Here is a 26,887-nt window from a genome sequence, read left to right as displayed (position 1 = left end):
GAAAATGGTATTTGAATGTTAAGTTTACTCTTATGAATCAGCTCACTTTTCTGTTTTCACCTTCTTCTCAATGTCAGTAAGTGATACCAATTTATTCCCTGTCATTAGCAAAATAAAGTCACCTCTGACTCAATCAATTTCTACAGGGGGACCTTTGTTGACTATCATGACAGTAGTAGTTCTTACCATTGTAATGATGACAGTCACATGACTAGCAGTGTTCTTGGTGAGCCTGAAGCGTGTTGTATCTAGATCTGCTCCATTCATTATGAGATCCCACTAGGACCCACAATCCATTTGCCCAGTCTTCTCATGGCCACTCTCATGTCTTTGTTTCTTAATGTATAGATTGCAGGATTCAAGAGGGGGGTGATAGCAAAGTCAACAATGAACAAACACTTATCCAGTGATGTTGTGGGGAAAGGCCACAGGTAGAGAAACATGCATGGTGTAAAAAATAAAATCACTACAGTGATGTGAGCTGACAATGTGACAAATGCTTTGGACAAGTCCCCTGAAGATCGTTTCCAGACAGTGACCAAAATGAAGATATAGGATATAATTAAAGAGAAGAAGGTAGCCATGGATATAAACCCACTGTTAGCAATGATTACAAACTCTAGCTTATAAGTGTCTACACAAGCAAGTTTCATGACCCGAGGAAAATCACAGTAAAAACTATCTACTTCATTAGGGCCACAAAAGGGCAAATTTATGACAAAAACAAACTGAGAGACAGCATGGATTATCCCCACTATCCAGGCAGCCACTACAAAGGAAACACACATTTTGGGTCTCATGATGGTCAGGTAGTGGAGAGGCTTACAGATTGCAGTGTACCGGTCATATGCCATGGCTGTGAGCAGCACCATCTCACCTCCACCTGTGACATGAATAAAAAATATCTGTATCATGCATTTTGGATAGGAAATGATGTTGCAGTTAGTGGAAAGATTAAAGATCGTTTTGGGGACTGTGGTAGAGGACAGACCTAGATCAAGAAGAGAGAGGTTGACCAATAGGAAGTACACGGGGGTGTGTAAATGAGAGTCAATAATTACCGTGAACACAATGAAGAGGTTTCCCAGGATAATTCCCATATAGAACACAGAGAAGAACCAAAAGAGAAAAAGATGCATCTTCCATGAATTTGAAAGTCCAATCAATACAAATTCAGATACCACAGAGTCATTTGTTGCATCCATTGGCTCAATCAGTAGGGAAGATGCTGAAGTATTTTCTAAAGTTAGAAAATAAGGAAGAATTGAGAAATATGGAAACTTAATGGTTTTGTGGGAAATATGTTGCAGGTGTCTAATTTAGAAAGTAGAACACATACGGAGGGGGTGGGAGAAATGAAGATAAAAACATAGAAATGAGATAATGAAAAGTTAGGCTAGGGTGACAGGGAATGAAATCGTGTGGGAATAAGGCAGGTAAAGTGGAGGAATTAGGAGCAAAGAGTAGCATCTTACTAGTAGAGAGCTTCTTTACTAGTGTTCATTGTGCAATAATTTGGGCTTCTTCAGTCTTCTCCATGTGTATTCAAGAAAACATCTTCCATGTCATAAATAGTCAGCCATGATTTGAATGTTCAGACTCTTTTTTAAAAAGATTTTATATGTTTATTTGAGAGAGAGAGTGTGTGTGCACGTGCAGAAGCAGGGGGAGCAGCAGGCATAGAGAGAGGGAGAAGGAGGCTCTCCGCTGAGCAGGGAGCCCGATGTGACACTCGATCCCAGGACTCTGAGATCATAACCTGAGCCGAAGGGAGATGCTTAACTGACTGAGCCACCCAGGCACTCCAAGAATGTTTCAAGTCTTAATCATATTTGTTTTTTTTCTTTTAAGATTTTTAAAATTTATTTGACAGAGAGAGACACAGCAAGAGAGGGAACACAAGCAGAGGGAGTGGGAGTGGGAGAGGGAGGAGCAGGCCACCTGCTGAGCAGGGAGCCCAATGCGATGTGGGTCTCCATCCCAGGACCCTGGGATCATGACCTGAGCCGAAGGCAGACACTTAATGACTGAGCCACCCAGGTGCCCCAGTCTCAATCATATTTGCGCACACATACTGTAGCAGAATGTACTCTCTGAGTATTCTTTTACTTTGCACCTATAAAATCTCAGGCATTAATCACTCACGCAGTAGTGAATGGTGACCGGACAATGAGTTTAAGAGTGTTGCATATAAGAGGAATCATAGCTTAAGATGAATAGGCTTAGTCCTCTGATAGTTTCCAATATTGTGACTCCAACCAGTGACTTGGAGAATTAAGATGTACTTTAAATTGGTGAAAATCTAAACCCCAGAGTGTCAGCAGACTCAGAAAAAGGGCTTCTCCATACTTTGCTAGTATTGAGAGAGAAGAGTTCTGTTCTGGGATTAATGAGTGGCAATTCAAACACAAAACTGAGAGATAATGGTGTCTTTACTGAAACAAAATATTTAATCATGATATACTAAGAGCATGTGAAAACTACAGAACCCCGGAGAGTCATGAGAGATAAAGGTCATGAGAGCTTGTCTTTAAGTATTTGAAGCTTAGTTTACTTAAAATGCTATTTGTGGTGATGGGTAGTAAGGAGGGCACGTATTGCATGGTGCACTGGGTGTTATACGCAACTAATGAATCATCGAACTTTACATCGGAAACCGGAGATGTACTGTATGGTGACTAACATAATATAATAAAAAAAACATTAAAAAAATGAAGGTGAGTAAAATGGCTACAAACAACTTTTTAAAGGGAAATATCTGTTATCACTAAGGGTAAGTAGAAAGGTTAAAGATAGGGGAGCATAGGTGGTTCAGTAGGTCAAGCGTCAAACTTTTGGTTTTGGCTCAGGTCATGATGTGAGGATTGTGAGACTGAGCCCCGGGTGGAGCCCCTGGTGGTGTCTGTCCTCAGCAGGAGTCTGCTTGAGATTCTCTCTCCCTTTCTCTCTGCTCCTCCCACTCATGCTCTCTCTTTCTCTCAAATAAATAAATCAATAAATAAATCTTAAAAAAAGGAGGAAGGTTGAAGATGTGTATATATAACATGTATTTGGATCCATTCATTATTTAATCTAAAAGGAAAAATTAAAGGTACATTTCAAAGATATAATTAGAAATGAGAAGATATTTAGAAAGGGGGATTTGATAAGATGAGCTAGGCCATCATAAATGATGCAAATTTGGACTTGTCGAGATGTCCATTAAATTATTAAGTAACCAAAATTGTTCACAAAGGAATATGTATTTGGTGAGCTCTTTATAATCTTACACTACAAAAATATATAAGTATATGCATCAACATTTTAGATAACTTTGGATAATGACATTTTAGGTACTTTTAATACTAAAAATGTTGACCATCTATGTTTTTTAGTTTTCTATATTAGCCGTGTGTTTGTAATAAAAATTATGGAAAGAAGGAAATGGACCTACAAATACAAGAAGAAACTGGTAGTTACCAAGGGGAAGGTGGTTGGGGTATGGGCAAAATAGTGTAAAGGGGAGTGGGAGATAAAGCTTGCAATTATGGAATGAATAAGTCACTGGGATGGAAGTTACAGCACGGAGAATACAGTCAATGATATTGTAATAGCATTGTATGGTGATGTATGGTAGCTACACTTGTGGTGAGCATGATCAAAACAATAATAATTATGAAAAGGAAATGAAAGCAGTAAGAGAAGTAAGTTCAAGAAAAGGAAAAAATTCTGTGAAATATATGGTTGGAGTATGCGTATACGTGATAGAAGTAGATTATTAATTGTTACTATTATTATTCTTACTATTTTGGTACTAGTTTTATAGTTTAACTAGTCCTCGTTAAACCAATATTTCTCAGTCAATAAGTGATGATTTCTGGGTATACTATGAAGAAAACCTTCATGTTTCATACCTAATTTTAACCAGAAATGTACAGGCTTCCTTACTTGGAGAACATTAATGCACGTGAATGAATTTTGGGTCAAGGAATATAATGATTGGTAACTGGATGGCATTTTACAGAATGCTGGTGTGTTCGTTATTTGGAATAGGCAAGTCCTACACCAAGAACAAGAAAGCACTTACAGAAGCCACTCTACCTTGCCAACCAAAATTTCTTGTTCCTAATATGTCCTTATGGTTTCTAAAACAGAGAGAACACCTATTTATTTACATATTTGATGGAAATTTCTGAATTTTGGAAGAAGGTAGGTAAATGAAATATGATAATCTATGTGACTTGGCCATGGATTGTTATAAGAGGGGCATGTAGCCGAGTTTTGATAAGATACACAACAGTGCCTTCTGTGGAAAGTTTTCTTTCCCAGATTAAAATACAAAGAATAATGTGGAGAAGTCTCTTTTTCTGGCTCTTTTATTCCTGCATTCAATATTAATGTGATGCCCAAAGATGCAGCTGCAATCACTACCTTTGAGTGTCTACATGTTAGAGATGACATTATGAGCATATAGAAACTCCAGTCTAAAAGGTCTTTGACAGATGTCAGCAAAGGTCTACCTTCTGATATCTTGGAATAAAATTTAAAAAAATTCCTTGTTTAAGAGACTGTAAGGCATTGTTACTTACTGAAGCTGAATGCATTTTAAATATTTGTATAACAGCTCTTTTGATTTTTCTCCTGTATTTCTAACTTCTTTTTTGTGTCTTTCACTGATGCATGGATTTTTTTCCTGTTACTTTTGAGTATTACTATGTAACTCAGGAGAACTAAAATATTTTTTTCATTTCAAGCATGCTTTATTGTTTTAACCACTCCCCACTTATAAAGATTTCTATATCTTAGTTCTATTCCTGGACTCTAGCATAGTATATCTAAAACTATACTGTAGTACACAAATGGACATCCTTAAAGCACTTCAAAGTTAAGTTGTGCAAGGCTGAACTCATGATTTTATCCTCTTTTTAATGGCTCAGGAAATATCATGACCATTATCTCTCAGGTGCTTAATCCAAGAATCTCTGAGGCACCTTTTCTCCTCTTTCACTTTATATGCCAGATAGGAAATTCTACCTCCTTCCTGAATATTTCTGTTTTGTGTCCTTCTCTTCATTTCCACTGTCAGTTTTATTTCAGGTTTATTTATTTTTCATTTCTGAATGATTTCTCTCTCCAATCTTAGCTAAGTTTAGTCCCTTTTCTATACTCTGCTTTCAGATTTGTTTATCTAAAAATCAAATTTGGTCCTTTTACTTTCTAATTTAAACTTCTGGTTCTATAATTCAGGATATTTAAAATTCAGTAGTGGGGGTGCCTGGGTGGCTTAGTAGGTTAAGCATCTGACTCTTGGTTTTGGCTCAGGTCATAATCTCAGGGTTGTGGGATCAACACTCAGCACAGAGACCATTCAGAATTCTCTCACCCTCCTTCTCCCTCCCCATGTGCCCCTCCCTACCTCCTCTCTCTCTCAAATAAATAAAAATATAAAACCTTACAAAATAAAATTCAACTGTGTATCATATAAGAACTTTTATGAACTGAACACATTACTATATTTTTTTCACATTTCAGCTCTTCCATATACTTTCATGTGTGTTATTCCTTGTCATTACAAAGTGGAACCATCTTTGGCTCTTAGACCCAATAACTTGGTTGCCATTCTAGTCCTGCCTCCTGTGAGCTATATAAACTGGGGTAGGGTAGCCAGTTATGCTGATGATATTTATTTGTCCATAAAATGGGAGGTGTCTAACTTCTCCAGATGGTATGCAGATTTGAGAGTATATGGGTATAACTTTCTGGCAGAAATATTAATTCCCCTTTTCCGTTATCCTTCAAAACTTAGATTAAATGCTAGCTACTATGAAATATTCATTGATGACCCCATGCAAAATAGTGTCTATGAACTATTGTTAAATCTTGTAACTTTGTGGGAATTCATAGTGCCTGGCTAGAGAAGATTTAATAAACTCATGTCTCCCTGGATGAGACTAGTCAAAAAACAAAGAAGGAGTATCTGAAAAACTGGGCCTCCTTTAGAGTTGCTGGGCTAAAAACAGCTGGATCCTCATTGAGGCTCAGTGTACTCATCCAGGGAGTAAATGCTTGACTTAGGAGAAACCTTTTCTTTGAAGGTCACGCACTCCACACACTCCCTGTCTGCACGCATGTCATGAGCACAGCTTGTTCTATTCAGAGGATACTCCCTATGCCACTGTCTGGATCATTACAGTGTCACATTCCTTCTTGTGTTTCTTATTCCATTGTTGTATTGATAACATTCACAATAAAGGTGGAGGCAGAGTCTGGCTAGGGACCTTTCACCACTAGAGTGTCTGATCCCCAGGTCCTCTCCTTTCTCCTGCTAAGGTGTCTGGAGTAATCTTTTCATTCGCTGTCTCAGGGTTTGCTGACCAAACCCGACATAACTTTTTTATATTAAGTATATTATAATTTCTTATGCATATTAGTTCTTCATTATCAACTGTGATTTCTTTGAGAAAAGGAGCTTTTAGCTAACTTTGTATACCCCAGTAGTTAGCACAATTTCTGGCACTACATAGGCACTATTAAATGAGAGTCTTCCCAAACATTCATACTGGGAAGTTCAAGAAGACATGGGGCAAAATCAGGGGCTTAGAAGCCCCTAGGGGAGATTTGGTGGAGAGTAAATTTTCAGATGACTTTGCAGATTATGCTTATTGACACCTGCACACAGATGGGAGAATAGAAACCAGTCTGGAAGCCAGCGACCTCCTTGTCATGACAATTTCCTCACAGAGTGACTTCCACACCCCGCATTCCCATATAGATCCTTAATATAATACAGTAAAACTAACAAAAGTACAAACTTTCCTCTTCATTTTTTGCCTCCAATAAAATGTGTATAGTCATTACAGAATATCTGGAACTTTCCTCACATTACAGTGAAATATTAAAGCATGCTACAGAAATATTGCTGAACAAAAAGGCATCACCATATATTTGGAAAAATTCAGTAATTTAGAAGGAGAGGACGTTATCATAATAGCCTATGAGAAGCTATTTGCTACATGAACAAGGAAGAGAACTTTTATATATACTTAAAACTATGTTTATAAGATTTCAGCGTACATGGAACAAATTAGAACTTTGGTTAAATGAAACTGAAAAGATATATACTTTGTCATTAAGTAAGAAAAGATTATAAAACACAAGACATTGTATGTAATGTAAATGTATCTATGAAAATATTTAGACATTATACCACAATGTCTCTAGGTTGTGGGACTTAGGTGATTTTATTTTTTTCCTAAATATGAACTCTTCCTTTCTATATTTATTGCAAGTGACATTTATTGATTTTCTAATTTCCAGAGGAAATTTGAAATTAGTGGAGGGAATACGAAAAATTATATAGGAGCAATTTAATAAATAGCACTATTATTTAGTAACTAATAACAAACATTCTGGGGACAGACTACCTGGGTTCGAATCTCCATCTCCTTGATTTATGAACTATGTGTTCTTGAGCGAGTTGCTTCACTTCTCTGTCCCTGAATTTCCTCATCTGTAAAATAGAGATGATAAAGTACTTACCTTATAGCATTGTTGTGAGAATTATACGAGTTAATACATGGAGAACAGCAGAGCATGCTGTGGCACATAATAAGTGTTCTGTAAGTTTTTTAAAATAACAGTGATGTTTCTTAAGACTTATTTTTGCTTTCCAAAGATAGGGATAGCTTGCTCTACTAGACTGTGCTCTGTTGGAATGAAATATCCAAAACATAATGTTTTATTTCCACGAATCCAATATTAGAGAAAAAAGCGATGAAAAATTGCAGCCCCTTCACATATCAATTTAAAGAAGATACGGGCTGTTTGAAGATAAATTCACCTCACAATACAATTGAAATTATGAAAATGAGACCAGGACATATATAGAACTATATGAGTGAAAATCATTCAAGTAGAGAGCAGGAGTAGAAGGAACCTTGAGGTAATGAGGAAGGAAGGTTTGGGGACAAAATGTAACCAGTTGCTGGGGAGTTAGCAGGTTTCATTTGTACCTATTCAGGTGCAGGTCTCACTCAGCAGGAGTTTCGAGGGATTGAGACGCACAGACAGTTCACACCCTTTTGAGTCGCCACCATTTCTTAAGACAGAAAGTTATAGGGGGGGAGTTAAGATGGCGGAGGAATAGGGGACCCCTTTTTCAGCCGGTCCCCTGAGTCGAGCTGGATAGGTACCAGACCAGCCTAAATAACCACGGAATCAGCCTGAGATGCAGGAAGATACATCTGGATCTCTACAAATGAACATCTCCAGTGCTGAGTATTGAGGTACCAAGAGGGGAGCTGTAAACCGTGCACAGATATCGGAAGATAAACGGAAGGGGGAGGGAGCCGCCGCGTTTGGGCGCCGGGAAGCAGCAGCCACCTGCACGGGGGAGCGGGCGGACTCACAGAGGGCACCCGCGAGAGAGCGGACTGAGACCGGTGAGCCGTGAACGCGCGCCACCAGGCATCTCCCGGAACACTGGAATCCCGGTGTGCTCACGGGATCCAGACTGAGACCGGGAGCTCCCGGAGCGCGCGCGAGGCAGCTGGCGGGCCACCTGCATGGGGGAGCGGGCAGACTCACTGTCTGCACCCGTGAAACAGCAGACTGAGACCCTGAACCGGGTGCGCACGCCACCAGGCTTCTCACGAAACTCCGGAATCGAGGTGTGCTCACCGGGCATAGACTGAGACCTGGAGACCTGGGAGCGTGCGGGGCGGCCGGTGGCTGGCGGCATTAGAAACACAAAGGACAGAGACGCACCGGCCCTGGAAGCGAGGGCAGGGACGCCGGGTTGGTGCGCACATCCCCGGATGCTGCAGGGTTGAGCAGCACCAACAGTAACAGAGTTAAAGTGGCCAGAACATCAGTGGAGAACAGGCCGCAATCCCTCTGTTCTGTGACAATGCAGCCTCTGCTGCTCTGACTCTCAGAAGAGGCATAGCCGACCCCAGGGAAAGCCGCCAGAGAACAAAAGCCTGGAAATACCGGTTCAGAGAGTGCCCATCCCCATCCCCCCTTGCAGGGGACACGAGACTCTAACCAAACAGGGTTGCCTGAGTATCGGCTCGGCAAGCCCCTCCCCCAGAACACAGAAGGCAGGCTGAAAAATCAAGAAGCCCACAACCCGAGGCGCCTGGGTGGCGCAGTCATTGAGCGCCTGTCTCCGGCTTAGGGCGTGATCCCAGCATTTCAGAAAGGAGTCCCTCATCGGGCTTTTCCGCTGTGAGCCTGATTCTTCCTCTCTCACTCCCCTGCTTCTGTTCCGTTCTTGCTGACTGTCTGTCTCCCTCTCTCAGATAAGTAAATAAATAAAATCTTTAAAGAAGAAGCCCACATCTCTAAGATCCCTATAAAACAAGGGGCACGGCCTGGGACCCAGTCAATAATTTGGGCTCTGGACAACCCCGCAACCTCTCCTCATCAGAATGACAAGAAGGAGAAGGCCCCCCTCCCCAGCAAAGAAAAGACAGTGAGTCTGTGGCCTCTGCCACAGAAGTAACGGATATGGATGTAACCAAATTATCAGAAATGGAATTCAGAGTAACAATGGTCAAGATGATGAGTAGACTTGAAAAAAGTATTAAGGAAAATGTTACTGAGAATATAGAATTCCTAAGGGTGGAAATGAGAGCGAATTTGACAGAAATTAAAAATTCTATGAGCCAAATGCAGGCAAAACTAGAGCCTCTGACGGCCAGGGTCACTGAAGCAGAGGAAAGGGGTAGTGAATTGGAGGATGGGTTAATAGAGGAAAAAATGAAAATAGAAGATGGTCTTAAAAAAATCCACGCCCACGAATATTGGCTACGGGAGATTACTGACTCAACGAAATGATCCAATGTTAGAATCATCGGCATCCCCGAGGGGGTGGAGAAAAACAGAGGTCTAGAAGAGATATTTGAAGAAATTGTAGCGGAATACTTCCCTAAACTAGCAAGGAAAACAAACATTCGTGTCCAAGAGGCAGAGAGGACCCCTCCCAGGCTCAACCACGACAAACCTACGCCACATCACGTCATAGTGCATTTCGCAAATATTAGATCCAAGGATACAGTATTGAAAGCGGCCAGGGCAAAGAAATTTCTCATGTACCAAGGCAAAGGCATCAGAATTACGTCAGACCTGTCTACACAGACCTGGAATGAGAGAAAGGGTTGGGGGAGCATTTTTAAAGCTCTTTCAGAGAAAAACATGCAGCCAAGGATCCTTTATCCAGCAAGGCTGTCATTCAGAATTGATGGAGAAATAAAGACATTTCAGAATTGACAGTCACTAACCAATTTCATAACCATGAAACCAGCCCTACAGGAGGTATTACGGGGGGTTCTATAAAAGTAAAAAGGCCCCAAGAGTGATACAAAGCAGAAAGTCACAGCCAATACAAACAAAGACTTTACTGACAACATGGCACCATTAAAAGCATATCTCTCAGTACTCAGTCTTAATATTAATGGTTTAAATTCTTCCTTAAAACGTCACAGGGTTGCAGATTGGATAAAAAGAAATGACCCATCCATTTGCTGTCTACAAGAGACTCATTTCAAACCCAAAGATGCATTCAGACTGAGAGTAAGGGGATGGAGTACCATCTTTCACGCAAATGGACCTCAAAAGAAAGCTGGGGTAGCAATTCTCATATCAGATAAACTGGATTTTAAACTACAGACTATAGTTAGAGACGCAGAAGGGCACTATATTATTCTTAAAGGAAGTATTCAACAAGTGGATATGACAATTATAAATGTATATGCCCCCAACAGGGGAGCAGCAAGATACACAAGCCAACTCTTAACCAGAATAAAGAGACATATAGATAAAAATACATTAATAGTAGGGGACCTCAACACTCCACTATCAGAAATAGACAGAACACCCTGGCAAAAACTAAGCAAAGAATCAAAGGCTTTGAATGCCATACTCGACGAGTTGGACCTCTTAGATATATATAGAACACTACACCCCAGAACCAAAGAATACTCATTCTATTCTAATGCCCATGGAACATTCTCAAGAATAGACCATGTTCTGGGACACAAAATAGGTCTCAGCCGATACCAAAAGATTGAAATTATCCCCTGCATATTCTCAGACCACAACGCTCTGAAATTGGAACTCAACCACAAGGAAAAATTTGGAAGAAACTCAATCACTTGGAGACTAAGAACCATCCTGCTCAGGAATGACTCGATAAACCAGGAAATCAAAAATCAAATTAAACAATTTATGGAGACCAATGAGAATGAAAATACAACAGTCCAAAACCTATGGGATACTGCAAAGGCGGTCCTAAGGGGGAAATACATAGCCATCCAAGCCTCACTCAAAAGAATAGAAAAATCTAAAATGCAGTTTTTATATTCTCACCTCAAGAAGCTGGAACAGCAACAGAGGGACAGGCCTAATCCATGCACGAGGAAGCAGTTGACCAAAATTAGAGCTGAAATCAATCAAGCAGAAACCAGAAGTACAGTAGAGCAGATCAACAGGACTAGAAGCTGGTTCTTGGAGAGAATCAATAAAATTGACAGACCACTGGCAAGACTTATCCAAAAGAAAAGAGAAAGGACCCAGATTATTAAAATTATGAATGAAAAAGGAGAGGTCACGATGAACACCATTGAAATTGGAAGGATTATTAGAAATTTTTATCAACAGCTATATGCCAATAAACTAAGCAATCTGGAAGAGATGGAATCCTTCCTGGAAACCTATAAACTACCAAGATTGAAACAGGAAGAAATTGATTTCTTAAACAGGCCAATTAATTATGAAGAAATTGAGTCAGTGATAAACAACCTTCCAAATAACAAAACTCCAGGCCCGGACGGTTTTCCTGGGGAATTCTACCAAACATTCAAAGAAGAAATAATACCTATTCTCCTAAAGCTATTTCAAAAAATAGAAACAGAAGGAAAGCTACCAAACTCATTCTATGAGGCCAATATTACCTTGATCCCCAAACCAGGCAAAGACCCCCTAAAAAAGGAGAATTACAGACCAATTTCCCTAATGAATATGGACGCCAAAATCCTCAAGAAGATACTTGCTAATAGAATCCAACAGTTCATTAAAAGGATTATCCACCACGATCAAGTGGGATTCATACCTGGGATGCAAGCATGGTTCAATATTCGCAAATCAATCAGCGTGATACATCATATCAACAAGAAAAGATTCAGGAACCATATGATCCTCTCAATCGATGCCGAAAAAGCATTTGACAAAATACAGCATCCTTTCCTGATTAAAACCCTTCAGAGTGTAGGAATAGAAGGTACATTTCTCAATCTCATAAAAGCCATCTATGAAAAGCCTACTGCAAATATTATTCTCAATGGGGAAAAGCTGAAAGCCTTTCCCTTAAGATCAGGAACACGACTAGGATGCCCACTCTCGCCACTATTATTCAACATAGTACTAGAAGTCCTTGCAACAGCAATCAGACAACAAAAAGGAATAAAAGGTATTCAAATTGGCAAAGAAGAAGTCAAAATGTCTCTCTTCACAGATGACATGATACTCTATATGGAAAACCCAAAAGAAGCCACTCCCAAACTATTAGAAGTTATAGAGCAATTCAGTAACGTCGTGGTTACTGATACAAAATCAATGCTCAGAAATCAGTTGCATTTCTGTACACGAATAACGGGAATGAAGAAAGAGAAATTAGGGAATCCATCCCATTTACAATAGCACCAAAAACCATACGTTACCATGGAATTAACTTAACCAGAGACGTAAAGGACCTATATTCTAGAAACTATAAATCACTCTTGAAAGACATTGAGGAAGACATAAAAAGATGGAAATATATTCCATGCTCATGGATCGGAAGAATTAACATAGTTAAAATGTCCATGCTACCCAGAGCAATCTACACTTTCAATGCTATCCCAATCAAAATACCGAGGACATTTTTCAAAGAACTGGAACAAATAGTCCTTAAATTTGTATGGAACGAGAAAAGACCCCAAATCTCCAAGGAACTGTTGAAAAGGAAAAACAAAGCTGGGGGCATCACAATGCCGGATTTCGAGCTGTACTACAAAGCTGTGATCACAAAGACAGCATGGTACTGGCACAAAAACAGACACATAGACCAATGGAACAGAATAGAGAGCCCAGAAATGGACCCTCAGCTCTTTGGGCAACTAATATTTGATAAAGCAGGAAAAAACATCCAGCAGAAAAAAGACAGTCTCTTCAATAAATGGTGCTGGGAAAATTGGACAGCTACATGCAAAAGAATGAAACTTGACCACTCTCTCACACCATACACAAAAATAAACTCCAAATGGATGAAAGACCTCGATGTGAGACAGGAATCCATCAAAATTCTAGAGGAGAACATAGGCAGCAACCTATATGACATCAGCCAAAGCAACCTTTTTCATGATACATCCCCAAAGGCAGGAGAAACAAAAGATAAAATGAATTTATGGGACTTCATCAAGATTAAAAGTTTCTGCACAGCCAAGGAAACAGTCAGAAAAACTAAGAGGCAGCCCACGGAATGGGAGAAGATATTTGCAAATGACACTACAGATAAAGGACTGGTATCCAAGATCTACAAAGAACTTCTCAAACTCAATACACGAGAAACAAATAAACAAATCAAAAAATGGGCAGAAGTTATGAACAGACACTTTTCCAATGAAGATATACAAATGGCTAACAGACACATGAAAAAATGTTCAAAATCATTAGCCATCAAGGAAATTCAAATCAAAACCACACTGAGATACCACCTTATGCCAGTTAGAATGGCAAAAATAGACAAGGCAAGAAACAACAATTGTTGGAGAGGATGTGGAGAAAGGGGATCCCTCCTACATTGTTGGTGGGAATGCAAGTTGGTACAGCCACTCTGGAAAACAGTGTGGAGGTCCCTTAAAAAGTTAAAAATTGAGCTACCCTATGATCCAGCCATTGCACTACTGGGTGTTTACCCCAAAGATACAGACGTAGTGAAGAGAAGCGCCATATGCACCCCAATGTTCATAGCAGCAATGTACTCAATAGCTAAATCATGGAAGGAGCCGAGATGCCCTTCAACAGATGACTGGATTAAGAAGTTGTGGTCCATATATACAATGGAATATTACTCAGCTATCAGAAAGAACGAGTTCTCAACATTTGCTACAACATGGACGGCACTGGAGGAGATAATGCTAACTGAAATAAGTCAAGCAGAGAAAGACAACTATCATATGATTTCTCTCATCTATGGAACATAAGAACTAGAATGATCAGTAGGGGAAGAAAGGGTTAAAGAAAGGGGGGGTAATCAGAAGGGGGAATGAAACATGAGAGACTATGGACTATGAGAAACAAACTGAGGGCTACAGAGGGGAGGTGGGTGGGGGAATGGGATAGGCCGGTGATGGGTAGTAAGGAGAGCACATATTGCATGGTACACTGGGTGTTATACACAACTAATGAATCATCGAGCCTTACATCGAAAACCGGGGATGTACTGTATGGTGACTAACATAATATAATAAAAAATCATTATAAAAAAAAAGAAAGTTATAAATAGTTCCTACCATTTGGAACGGAGTCAGTTAGTGGGACTGGGTGGTAGGACTGGATAGAGTCCATAAGTGCTTCTAATGGAAACCAGGTCTTTTGTGCACACTGGTTTCCCAAGTGTAAATTATCACGACGTGCAGAAGAGATCTAGGGAAATTGGGCAGTTCGATGTGATGATCTGTAATTTTGTGCTCTGATAATCTTTTTTTCAAATTAGAGAATTTTAGGTTTACTTTAGATGTCCGTTGTGTTACTGCAAGTTATATGAACCACTGATAGTATCAGGTTGACACCACTATCAAGTTTAAGGAAACTATCACCTTATACCCTTAACAGCTTGTCTCCCTCAGAATTTTGAGAAATAATGAATTGGTATTTGAACAAATCAGGGGAGTTCCAAAAGTAGTGCAAATTTATATTTGAAAATCTCAGTTGGTATTTTTAATGGTTTTATGGAGGTTTAGTGTGTATACTGTAAAATGGATCCCTTTAAATGTACTATTCAATGAGTTTTAATAAATTTATAGAGTTGTGTAACACTCATCATAATTCATTTTAGAACATTTGGTCACCCCAAGAATATTCCTCATGTCCATTTGTAGTTAATCCTCACTGCATTCACAGACCTAGGCAACAAGTAATTTGTTTCTTACATCTATAGATTCGCTTTTTCTGGATATATCATATAAATGGAATCATAGGATATGCAGTTTGTTGTGACTGGCTTCTTTCTCTTAATACTTTTTTTTGACATTCATCTATGTTATAGCATGTATCAGCTGTTTATATATTTTTATGTTTATTTCTTTTTTTTTAAATAAGTGCAATTTGCCAACATATAGTACATCATCAGTTTTTGATGTAGTGTTTGATGATTCATTAGTTGCGTATAACACCCAGTCTTCATCATATTACGTGCCCTCCTAATGCCCATCACCCAGTTACCTCATCCTCCTGCCCACTCCCTTCTGCAGCCTTCAGTTTGTTTCCCGGAGTCCAGAGTCTCCAGTGGTTTGTCTCCCTCTCTGATTTATTCCCATTTAGTTTTCCCTCCCTTCCCCTATGGTCCTCTGCACTATTCATTATATTTCACCCATGACCGAAACCATATGATAATTGTCTTTCTCTGCTTGAGTTATTTCACTTAGCATAATCCCCTCCAGTTCCCTCCATGTCAATGTAAATGGTAGGTGTCCATCCTTTCTGATGACTGAGTAATATTCCATTATATATATGAACCACATCTTCTTTATCCATTCATCTGTTGAAGGACATCTCGGCTACTTCCACGGTTTGGCTGTCATGAACATTGTTGCTATGAACACTGGGGTGCAGGTGCCCCTTCTTTTCACTACATCTAAATCATTGGGGTAGATACCCAGTAGTGCAATTGCTGGGTTGTAGGGTAGCTCTATTTTTAACTTCTTGAGTAACCTCCATACTGTTTTCCAGAGTGGCTGTACCAACTTGCATTCCCACCAACAGTGTTAGAGTGTTCCCCTTTCTCCACACCCTTGCCAACATTTGTTGTTCCTGTCTTGTTAATTTGGCCACTCTAACTGGTGTAAGGTAGTTTCTCATTGTAGTTTTGATTTGCACTTCCCTGATGGCAATTGATGTAGAGCATTTTTTCATGTGTCTGTTAGCCATTTCTATGTCTTCTTCGGAAAAATATCTATTCATATCTTCTGCCCATTTCTTAACTAGATTATCTGTTTTTTGGGTGTTGAGTTTGAGAAGTTCTTTATAGATCATGGATATCAGCCCTTTATCTGTTATGTCATTTGCAATAATGTATCTGAAGAAAGAGAAATTAAGGAATTGATCACATTTACAATTGCACCAAAATCACAAAATACCTAGTAATAAACGTAATGAAAGATGTAAAGGATCTGTACTCTAGAAACAACAGAACACTTACGAAAAAAATTGAGGAACACACAAAGAGATGGAAAAGCATTCCATGGGCATGGATTGCAAGAATAAACATTATTAAAATGTCTATGCTTCCCAGAGCAATCTACACATTCAGTGCAATCCCTATCAAAGTACCATTGACAGTTTTCACAGAACTGGAACAAACAGTCCTAAAATTTGCATGGAACCAGAAAAGACCCCAAATAGGCAGGGGAATGTTGAAAAAGAAAACTAAAGCTGGTGGCATCACAATGTCTGACTTCAAGCTATATTACAAATCTGTGATCATCAAGACTGCATGTTACTGGCACAAAAACAGACACATAGCTCAATGGAACAGAATAGATAACTCAGAAATGGATCCTCAAATCTATGGTCAACTAATCATTGACAAAGGATATCCAATGGAAAAACACAGTCCCTTCAATTAATGGTGCTAGGAAAATTGGATAGCTACCTGCAAACGAATAAAACTGGACGATTCTCTTATACCATACATAAAGATAACTCAAGATGGATGAAAGACCTAAATGTGAGAGAAAACCATCAAAATCCTAGTGGAGAACATAGGCAGTAACTTCTTTGACCTCAGCTGCAGCAACTTCTTGCAAGACGGATCTCTAAAGGCAAGGGGAAAAAAGGCAAAAATAACTAAATAACTATTGGGACATCATCAAGATATAAAGCTTCTTTTTTTAATAATAATTTTTATTATGTTATGTTAATCACCATACAGTATATCCTTAGTTTTTGATGTAATGTTCCATGATTCATTATTTGCATGTAACACCCAGTGCACCATGCTACATGTGCCCTCCTTAATACCCATCATCAGCCTATCCCAGTCCCCCACCCACTCCCCTCTGAAGCCCTCAGTTTGTTTCCCAGAGTCCATAGTGTCTCATGGTTCATTCCTCCTTCTGTTTACCCCCCCCTTCATTCTTCCCTTCCTTCTCCTACCGATCCTCATGCTATTTCTTACTTTCTTTAAGATTTTATTTATTTATTTATTTATTTGACAGAGAGAGACAGCCAGAGAGAGAGGGAACACAAGCAGAGGGAGTGGGAGAGGAAGAAGCAGGCTCCAAGCGGAGGAGCCCAATGTGGGACTCAATCCCAGAATGCTGGGATCACACCCTGAGCCGAAGGCAGACACTTAATGACTGAGCCAACAGGCGCCCCCCTACTATTTCTTATGTTCCATAAATGAGTGAAACCATATGATAATTGTCTTTCTGTGCTTGACTTATTTCACTTAGCATAATCTCCTCCAGTCCCATCCATGTTGGTGCAAATGTTGGGTAATCATTCTTTCTGATGGCTGAGTAATATTCCATAGTATATATGGACCATATCTTCTTTATCCATTTGTCTGTTGAAGGGCATCTCGGCCCTTCCAAAATTTAACTATTGTGGACAACGCTGCTATGAACATTGCAGTGCATATGGCCCTTCTCTTCACTACGTCTGTATCTTTGGGGTAAATACCCAGTAGTGCAATGGCTGGGTCATAGGGTAGCTCAATTATTCAATTTTTAAGGGACCTCCACACTGCTTTCCAAAATGGCTGTACCAACTTGCATTCCCACCAGCAGTGTAATAGGGACCCCCTTTCTCCACATCCTCTCCAACATTTGTTGTTTCTTGCCTTGTCAATTTTTGCCATTCTAACTGCTGTAGGTGGTATCTCAAGGTGGTTTTGATTTGAATTTCCCTGATGGCTAATGATTTTGAACATTTTTTCATGTGTCTGTTAGCCATTTGTATGTCTTCATTGTAAAAGTGTTCATATCTTCTGCCCATTTTTGATTTGCTGTTTCTCATGTACTGAGTTTGAGAAGCTCTTTGTAGATCTTGGATACCAGTCTTTTATCTGTAGTGTCATTTGCAAGTATCTTCTCCCACTCCATGGGCTGCCTCTTAGTTTTTCTGACTGTTTTTACTTGATGAAGTCCCACAAGTTCATTTTTTGTTTTGTTTCTCTTGCCTTTGGAGATGTGTCATGAAAAAAGTTGCCGTGGCCAATGTCGTAGAGGTTGCTGCCTATGTTCTCCTCTAGGATTTTGATGGATTCCTGTCTCACATCGAGTTCTTTCATCCATTTGGAGTTTATTTTTGTGTATGGTGTGAGAGAGTGGTCAAGTTTCATTCTTTTGCATGTAGCTGTCCAATTTTCCCAGCACCATTTATTGAAGAGACTGTCTTTTTTCTGCTGGATGTTTTTTCCTGCTTTATCAAAGATTACTTGCCCAAGGAGCCGAGGGTCCATTTCTGGGTTCTCTATTCTGTTCCATTGGTCTTTGTGTCTGTTTTTGTGCTGGTACCATGCTATCTTTTTTATCACAGCTTTCTAGTATACCTTGAAATCAGCAATGTGATGCCCCCAGCTTTGTTTTTCCTTTTCAACAATTCCTTGGCGATTCGGGGCCTTTTCTGGTTCCACACAAATTTAAGGGCTGTTTGTTCCAGTTCATTGAAAAACGTCATTGGTATTTTGATCGGGATGGCAGAGAAAGTGTAGATTGCTCTGGGTAGCATAGACATTTTAACTATGTTAATTCTTCCGATCTATGAGCATGCAATATTTTTCCTTCTTTTTATGTCTTCTTTAGTGTCTTTCAACAGTGATTTGTAGTTTCTAGAATATAGATCCTTTACATCTCTGGTTAAGTTAATTCCGAGATAACGTATGATTTTTGGTGCTATTGTAAATGGAATGGATTCTTAATTTCTCTTTCTTCAGTCTCATTGTTTGTGTATAGAAATGCAACTGATTTCTGAGCATTGATTTTGTATCCCGTCACATTACTGAATTACTCTGTAAGTTCTAGTAGTTTGGGGGTGAAGTCTTTTGGGTTTTCCGTATAGAATATCGTGTCATATGCGAAGAGAGACAGTTTGACTTCTTCTTTGCCTATTTGAATACCTTTTATCCCTTTTTGTTGTCTGATTGCTGTTGCAAGGACTTCTAGTACTATGCTGAATAATAGTGGCGAGAGTGGGCATCCTTGTCGTGTTCCTGATCTTAAGGGAAAGGCTTCCAGCTTTCCGCCATTGACAATGATATTTGCTGTAGGCTTTTCATAGATGGTTTTTATGTGATTGAGGAATGTACCCTCTATCCCTACACTTTGAAGTGTTTTAATCATGAAAGGATGCTGTATTTTGTCAAATGCTTTTTCTGCATCCATTGAGAGGATCATATGGTTCTTGACTCTTTTCTTGTTGATATGATCTATCACACTGATCAATTTGTGAATGTTGAACCACCCTTGCATCCCAGGGATGAATCCCACTTGATCATGATGGATAATCCTTTTAATGTACTGTTGGTTCCTATTAGGTAGGATCTTGCTGAGAAATATGGCATCCATATTCATCAGAGATATCAGTCTGTAATTCTCCTTTTTGATGGCATCTTTGCCTGGTTTGGGATGAAGGTAATACTGGCCTCATAGAATGAGTTTGGTAGTTTTCCTTTTGTTTCTATTTTTTGAAACAGCTTCAGTAGGTATTATTTCTTCTTTGAATGTTTGGTAGAATTCCCTGGGGAATCCGTCAGGGCCTGGACTCTTGTTTTTGGGGAGGTTTTAGATCACTGCTTCAGTCTCTTCATAATCAGTCTGTTTAAATAATCAATTTCTTCCTGTTTCAGTCTTGGTAGTTTATAGGTTTCCAGGAAGGCATCCATTTCTTCCAGGGGGTTTAATTTATTGGCAAAAGCTGTTGATACAAGTTTCTAATAATCCTTCCTATTTCATTGGTGTTGGTCATGATCTCTCCCCTTTCATTCATAATTTTATTAATATATGTCTTTTCTTTATTCTTTTGAATAAGTCTTTCCAGTGGCTTATCGATCTTATTTATTCTTTCAAAGAACCAGCTTCTAGTTCTGTTGAGCTTCTCTACTGTGCTGCTGGTTTCTAATTCATTGATCTCTGCTCTAATCTTAATCAACTGCTTTCTCGTGCTTGGGTTAGGCCTGTTCTTCTGTTCCAACTCCAGCGGCTTGAGGTGAGAATATAAAAACTGCATTTTAGATTTTTCTATTCTTTTGAGTGAGGCTTGGGTGGCTATGTATTTTTCCCTTTGGACCACCTTTGCAGGTTTTGGACTGATATGTTTTCATTCTCATTGGTCTCCAAAAATTGTTTAATCTGATTTTTAAAATCCTGGTTTACCCAGTCATTCTTAAGCAAGATGGTTCTTAGGTTCGAAGTGTTTGAGTTTCTTCCAAATTCTTCCTTGTGATTGAGTTTCAGTTTCAAAGCATTGTGGTCTGAATAATCTCAGGCTTTTGGTATTGGTTGAGACCTGTTTTGTGACCCAGCATATGGTCTATTCTGGAGAAATTCCATGTGCATTCGAAAAGAATGAGTATTCTGTTGTTCTGGGGTATAGTGTTCTGTATATATCTATGAGGTGCATCTGGTCCAGTATGTCATTCAAAGCTCGTTTCTTTGTTGATTTTCTGCTTAGGTGATCTGTCTATTGCTGAGAGCAGAGTGTTGAGGTCCCCTACTATTAACATATTATTATCTATATGTCTCTTTGTTCTGCTAAAGAGTTGGCTTGTGTATCTTGCTCCTCCCCTTTTTTGGGGGCTATAGATATTTATAATTGTCATATCCACTTGTTGGATCCATCCTTTAAGAATAATATAGTGTCATTCTGTATCTCTAACTACAGTCTTTAGTTTAAAATCTAATCTGTCTGATATGAGAATCGCTATCCCAGTTTTCTTTTGAGGTCCATTGGCATGAAAAATGGTTTTCCATCCCATCACTTTCATACTGGATGTATCTTTAGGTTCAAAATGAGTCTCTTGTAGACAACAAATGGATGGATCATGTCTTTTTATCCAATCTGCAACCCTGTGGCATTTATGGGAGCATTTAGGCCATTCACATTGAGAGTGATTTAGAGATATGATTTTAATGATGTCATGTTGCCTATGAAGTCTTTGTCTCTATAGATTGTAAATTTCTGTTCTGTATCACTCTTTGTTCCTTTTTACTTTTATAGAACCCCCCTTAATAACTCTCGTAGGGCTGGCTTGGTGGTCACAAATTCCTTTAGTTTCTGCCAGTCTTGGAATGTCCTTGTCTCTCCATCAATTCTGAATGACAGCCTTGCTGGATAAAGGATCCTTGGCTGCCTGTTCTTCTCAGTTAAAGCTTTGAAAATAGCTTGCCAACCCTTCCTGGCCTGCCAGATCTCTGTAGACAGACTGACGTTATTCTGATATTCTTCCCTCTTTACGTAAGGATTTTCTTCCCCCTGGACACTTTCAAGACTGTGTCCTTGGTCCAATATTTGAGAAGTGCACTATGATGTGATGTGGTGTAGGTCTGTTCTCATTGATCTTGGGAGGGGTCCTCTCTGCCCCTTGGACATGAACGCTTATTTCCTTTGCCAGATTAGGGATATTCTCAGCTACTATTTGTTCAAATATCTCTTCTAGATCTCTCCCTTTCTCCACCCCCTCGGGGATGCCAGTGATTCTGACATTGGAACATTTCATTGAGTCAGTAATCTCCTGTAATCTACATTCTTGAGATTGGAATTTTTTGAGCCAACTTTCTCTTTTAATTTTCTCTTCTGCCATCCCATCCTCCAATTCACTAATTAGTTCTGCCTCATTTACCCTGGCTGTCAGAGCATCTAGTTTAGACTACATTTGATTCATAGCATTTTTAATTTCTGCCAGATTTGCTCTAATTTCCGCCCTTAGAGATTCCATATTCTCATTAATATTTTCATTAATATTTTTTTCAACCCTACACATCACTTGACCATTATTACTCTGATCTCCATTTCTGACAATTTGGTTATATCCATATCCATCATTTCTGTGGAAGAGGGCACAGTCTCTGTCTCCTTTCTTTGATGAGCATTTCTTCTCTTCATTCTGATGAGGAAAGGTTGTGGGGATGCACAGAGCCCAAATTATTGACCAAGACCCAGCAGTGTGCACTTGTTTTTCAGGGACCTTAGGGATGTAGGCTTCTTAATTTTCATCCTTCCTTCTGGGGGAGGGGCTGCCACACTGATACTCAGGCAACCCTGTTTGGGTAGAGTTACCCCATCCCTTCTGAGGGGGAGACAGGGATGGGCACAATATGAACCCGTATTTCCAGGCTTTTGTTCTCTGGCAGCTTTCCCTGGCAGTTTTCTGTGCCTCTTCTGAGAGTCAGAGCAGCGGTGGCCAAATCCCAGCCTGTCTCAGAACAGAGAGATTGCAGTCCACTCTTCACTGAGCTCTCCTGGCCACTCTAACTCTGTTTCCGTTGATGCTATTGAAAACCCTGCAGAGTCCCAGGATGTGTGCCTCACAGCACTCTCTCAGCCCTCACTTTCAGGGCTGGCACGTCTCTGTCCTTTGTGCTTCTAAAACTGCCAGCCGCCCCCGGTTCCCATGTGCGCTCCTGAGCTCCCAGTATCAGTCCGGTTCCAGTGAGCACTCCGGAGAACTCTGGTGCTCCCATTTTCAGTCTGTTTGCATGTGCGTTCTCGGGCTCACGGTCTTGGTCTCAGTCTGCTCTCTCGTGGGTGCTGGTTCATGAGTCCTGCCGCTCCCCAATGCAGGTGGCTACTGCTTCCCGGTGCCCAAAGGCAGCAGCTCCCTCCCCCTTCCGTTTATCTTCCGATATCTGTGCAGAGATTCACGGTTCCCCACTTTATACGTCAATACTCAGCACTGGAGATGTTCGTTTGTAGAGATCCAGATATATCTTCCTATCTCAGGCTGGTTTCGTGGGTGTTCAGGATGTTCAGGTAGATATCCAGCTGGATTCAGGGGAGCAGCTGAAAAAGGGTCCCCTACTCCTCCGCCATCTTTCCCCCCACTGCAAGATAAAAATATTCTGCACGGCAAGGGAAATAGTCAACAAAACTAAAAGGCAACCTATGGAATGGGAGAAGATATTTTTATTTCTTTTTATATGGATCATGCTTTTGTTCCTTACCTAGAACAGTCCCCCTAATTCATGATCAAGAAGATTTTCTCCTTGGTTTGTTCTAACGTTTTAGACTATAGCTCTTACATTCAGGTATTTGAGATATATTTTGTTATTTTTTGCACATGGGAGTAAGTAAGGGTTTATATTCATCCTCCTTGAAATTCATTGAGCTTTTGAATTTTGGATCTGTAGATTTATTTTTCATCCACTGTGAGAAATTTTTGGCTATTATTGTTTTCAAATATTTTTTTCTGCCTCTTTTTCTCTCTCTTGTGGGTCTCCTATTGCACAGATTGGTGTGCTTGTTGCTGTTTCACAGGTCTCTGAGGCTCTCTTCAGTTATATATTGATACACTTTCTTGCTTTTTGCTGTTCAGAGTGAATAATTTGTTAGTGTATCTTTAAATCACTGGTTCTTTATTCTGCCATCTCATAGCTGTTTTTGAGCCCTTTTAATGAAGAAAGTAGTTATATACTTAAACTCTCAAATTCAAATGCAGTCATTTTAAAATAATTTATCTTTTTTGATATCCTCTGTTATGTCATTGCTTTCATACTTTCAGTCTTTTAAATTTGGCTTTCTTTGGTTCTTTGAACATATTAATAATAGGTGATTTAAAGGTTTTGTCTGCCAAATCCAAAATCTGGGTCCCTCCAAAGACAGTTTAATTGTCTATTTATGTCCCTCTGAGTATAGATATTATTTACTGGTGTTTTTTGCATAATTCATAAATTTTTGTTGAAAACTGGACTCTGTAGGTAACATGATATAGAAACTGTGAATTCCAATTCTTCTTCACACCTGGGGATTATTTTTATGGCTGTGTTTTTTTTCTCTCAAGATTTTATTTAAATTCCAGTTAGCTAACATACAGTGTAATATTAGTTTCACGTGTAGGATTTAGTGATTCATGCCTTACATACAACACCCAGTGCTCATCACAACAGTTGCCCTCCTTAACTCATCACCCATTTAACCCATCTCCCTGTCCATCTTCCCTCCAGCAATCATCAGTTTGTTCTCTGTAGTTAAGAGTCTGCTTTATGGCTTGCGTCTCTCTTTTTTCTCTCCCCATGTACATCTTTTTTTTTTAATTCTTCATGTGAATGAAATCATATGATATTTGTCTTTCTCTGACTAAATCATTTCACTTAGCATAATACTCTCTAGCTCCAACCATGTTGTTGCAAATGGCAAGATTTCATTCTTTTTCATGGCTGAGTAATATATTCCAGTGTGTGTGTGTGTGTGTGTGTGTGTGTGTGTGTGTGTGTGTGTGTGTTTGTGTGTGTGTGTGTGTATACCACTTCTTTATCCACTCATCAGTTGATGAGCACTTGGGCTTTTTCCATAATTTGGCTATTGTTGATTATGCTGCTGTAAACATTGGAGTGCATGTATCCCTTTGAATCAGTATTTTTGTACACTTTGGGTAAATACCTAGTAGTTCAGTTGCTGAGTAGTTATTTTTAACTTTTTGAAGAAACTGCAGAGTGTTTTTCAGACTGTCTGCACCAGTTTGCATTCCCAACAAGAGAGTAAGATGGTTCCCCTTTCTCCCCATTCTCACCAACATCAGTTGTCTCTTGTGTTGTTAATTTTTGCTGTTTTGACAGGTGTGAGGTGATATCTCATTGTAGTTTTGATGTGTATTTCCCTGATGATAACTGATGTTGAGCATCTTTTCATGTGTCTGTTAGCCATCTGTATGTCTTCTTTGGAAAAATGTCTGTTCATGTCTTCTGCCCCTTACTTACCTGGGTTATTCATTTTTTAGGTGTTGAGTTTGATAAGTTCTTTATAGATTTTAGATACTAACCCTTTATCAGATATGTCATTTGCAAATACCTTCTCCCATTCCTAATGTTGCCTTTTGGTTTCATTGATTGTGTCCTTCACTGTGCAGAAGCTTTTTATCTTGATGAAGTCCCAATAGTTCATTTTTGCTCATTTCCCTTGCCTTTGGAGATGTATCTAGCAAGAAGTTGCTGCAGCCTAGGTCAAAGAGGTTGCTGCCTGTGTACTCCTTTAGAATTTTGATGGTTTTCTGTCTCACATTTAGGTCGTTCATCCATTTGGAATTTATTTTTGTGTGTGGTGTAAGAAAGTGGTCAAGTTTCATTCTTTTCCATGGTGCTGTTCAGTTTTCCCATTTGTTGAAGAGACTGCCTTTTTTCCATTGGATATTTTCCCACTTTGTTGAAGATAAGTTGACCATTCATTTCTGTTTTCCATTTGGTCCCATTGAACTGTGTGTCTGTTTTTGTGCCAGTACCATACAGTCTTGACAACAGCTTTGTAATATAACTTGAGTCTGGAATTGTGATGCCTCTGGTTTTGCTTTTGTTTTTCAAGATTGTTTTGGCTGCTTAAATGTGTAGATTGCTTTGGGTAGTGTAGACATTTTAACAATATTTGTTCTAATCCATCAGTATGAAATACTTTTCCATTTCTTTGTGTCATCTTCAATTTCTTTCATCAGTGTTTTATAAGTTTTCAGAGAACAGATCTTTTACCTCTTTGGTGAGGTTTATTCCTAGGTATCTTATAACTTTTTGTGCAATAAATGAGATTGATTTCTTGATTTCTCTTTCTGCTGCTTCATTATCAGTGTATAGAAATGCAACACATTCCTGTATGTTGACTTTGTATAGTGTATCAGTTGTAGCAATTTTTTTGGTGGAATCTTATGGGTTTTCTCTATAGAATACCATGTCATCTGTAGTAGTGAAAGTTTGACTTCTCCCTTGACAATTTGGATGCCTTTTATAATATGTTTATTATAATAATACATTTCTGATATGTTGCCAGTTTTTAGTACAGACTAAATGCTTGACATTGGCATGTAATGTGAGTTCCATAAGAAGGAATTGAGTGAAAATGAATAATTACCTTTAAAATAGTGACCCTCAACCCAGGATGATTGTGTTGCTTAGGAGGTGTTTGGTGATATGTAGAGATATTCTTGATGATCGTGATGTGGACAGTGACCTTTGCTGCTCCGGGCATCTATTGGATGTAGGTCCGACATAGTGCCAAAAATCCACAACAAATAGGACCCACAAAAAGACTTAGATTCCCCAGAGTGTCAGTAGGGCTAAGGTTGGTTGACAAATACTTTCAACTCAAAAAGATGGGAATGCTATGTATATTTTCTTCCTGATATCTCTTAGGTTACAGTTGATTTTAAGACTTATAGTCTGGGTTTTTGAAAATCCTGTGAGTTTGCTGTCACTTTGATGACAGCTAAGCTTTCATTGCTTGCATATTTTTGCTTTTAAAACATTTTGGGAAGTATTTTTATATTTGTTGTACTCTCTGAGACTATCTCATTTATTTTATCATTTATTGAAAGCCACAGTTAATAGTGTACTAAATAGTATTTATGAAGAGATAGGGGATGCTACAGGGGCCTGAGAGAAAATAATATGAAGAAGCGTTTTATTTATAACTCTCAATTTTTATACATTTTGTTTAGTATTTTTGTTTT

The 26,887-nt window shown here is 39.2% G+C and overlaps 1 protein-coding gene across 1 annotated transcript; it reads right to left on the bottom strand.

The window, feature by feature from the left end:
• Positions 1-266: 266 nt before the first annotated feature.
• Positions 267-1,205, bottom strand: LOC113249447 (olfactory receptor 4F6-like). The gene has a single exon (XM_026490958.2). It carries the CDS (start codon positions 1,203-1,205, stop codon positions 267-269), a length of 939 nt encoding a protein of 312 aa, XP_026346743.1.
• Positions 1,206-26,887: the final 25,682 nt, after the last annotated feature.

Source organism: Ursus arctos, unplaced genomic scaffold, assembly GCF_023065955.2.
Source record: "Ursus arctos isolate Adak ecotype North America unplaced genomic scaffold, UrsArc2.0 scaffold_6, whole genome shotgun sequence".
In the NCBI taxonomy this organism is placed as follows: domain Eukaryota; kingdom Metazoa; phylum Chordata; class Mammalia; order Carnivora; family Ursidae; genus Ursus; species Ursus arctos.
Note: the sequence above shows the minus strand (reverse complement) of the source record. Positions and strands in the feature narration are given on the sequence as shown.

Bases quoted from the DNA above. Each gene is read 5' to 3' on its own strand.
- LOC113249447 (XM_026490958.2), bottom strand. From the start codon at position 1,205: ATGGATGCAACAAATGACTCTGTGGTATCTGAATTTGTATTGATTGGA.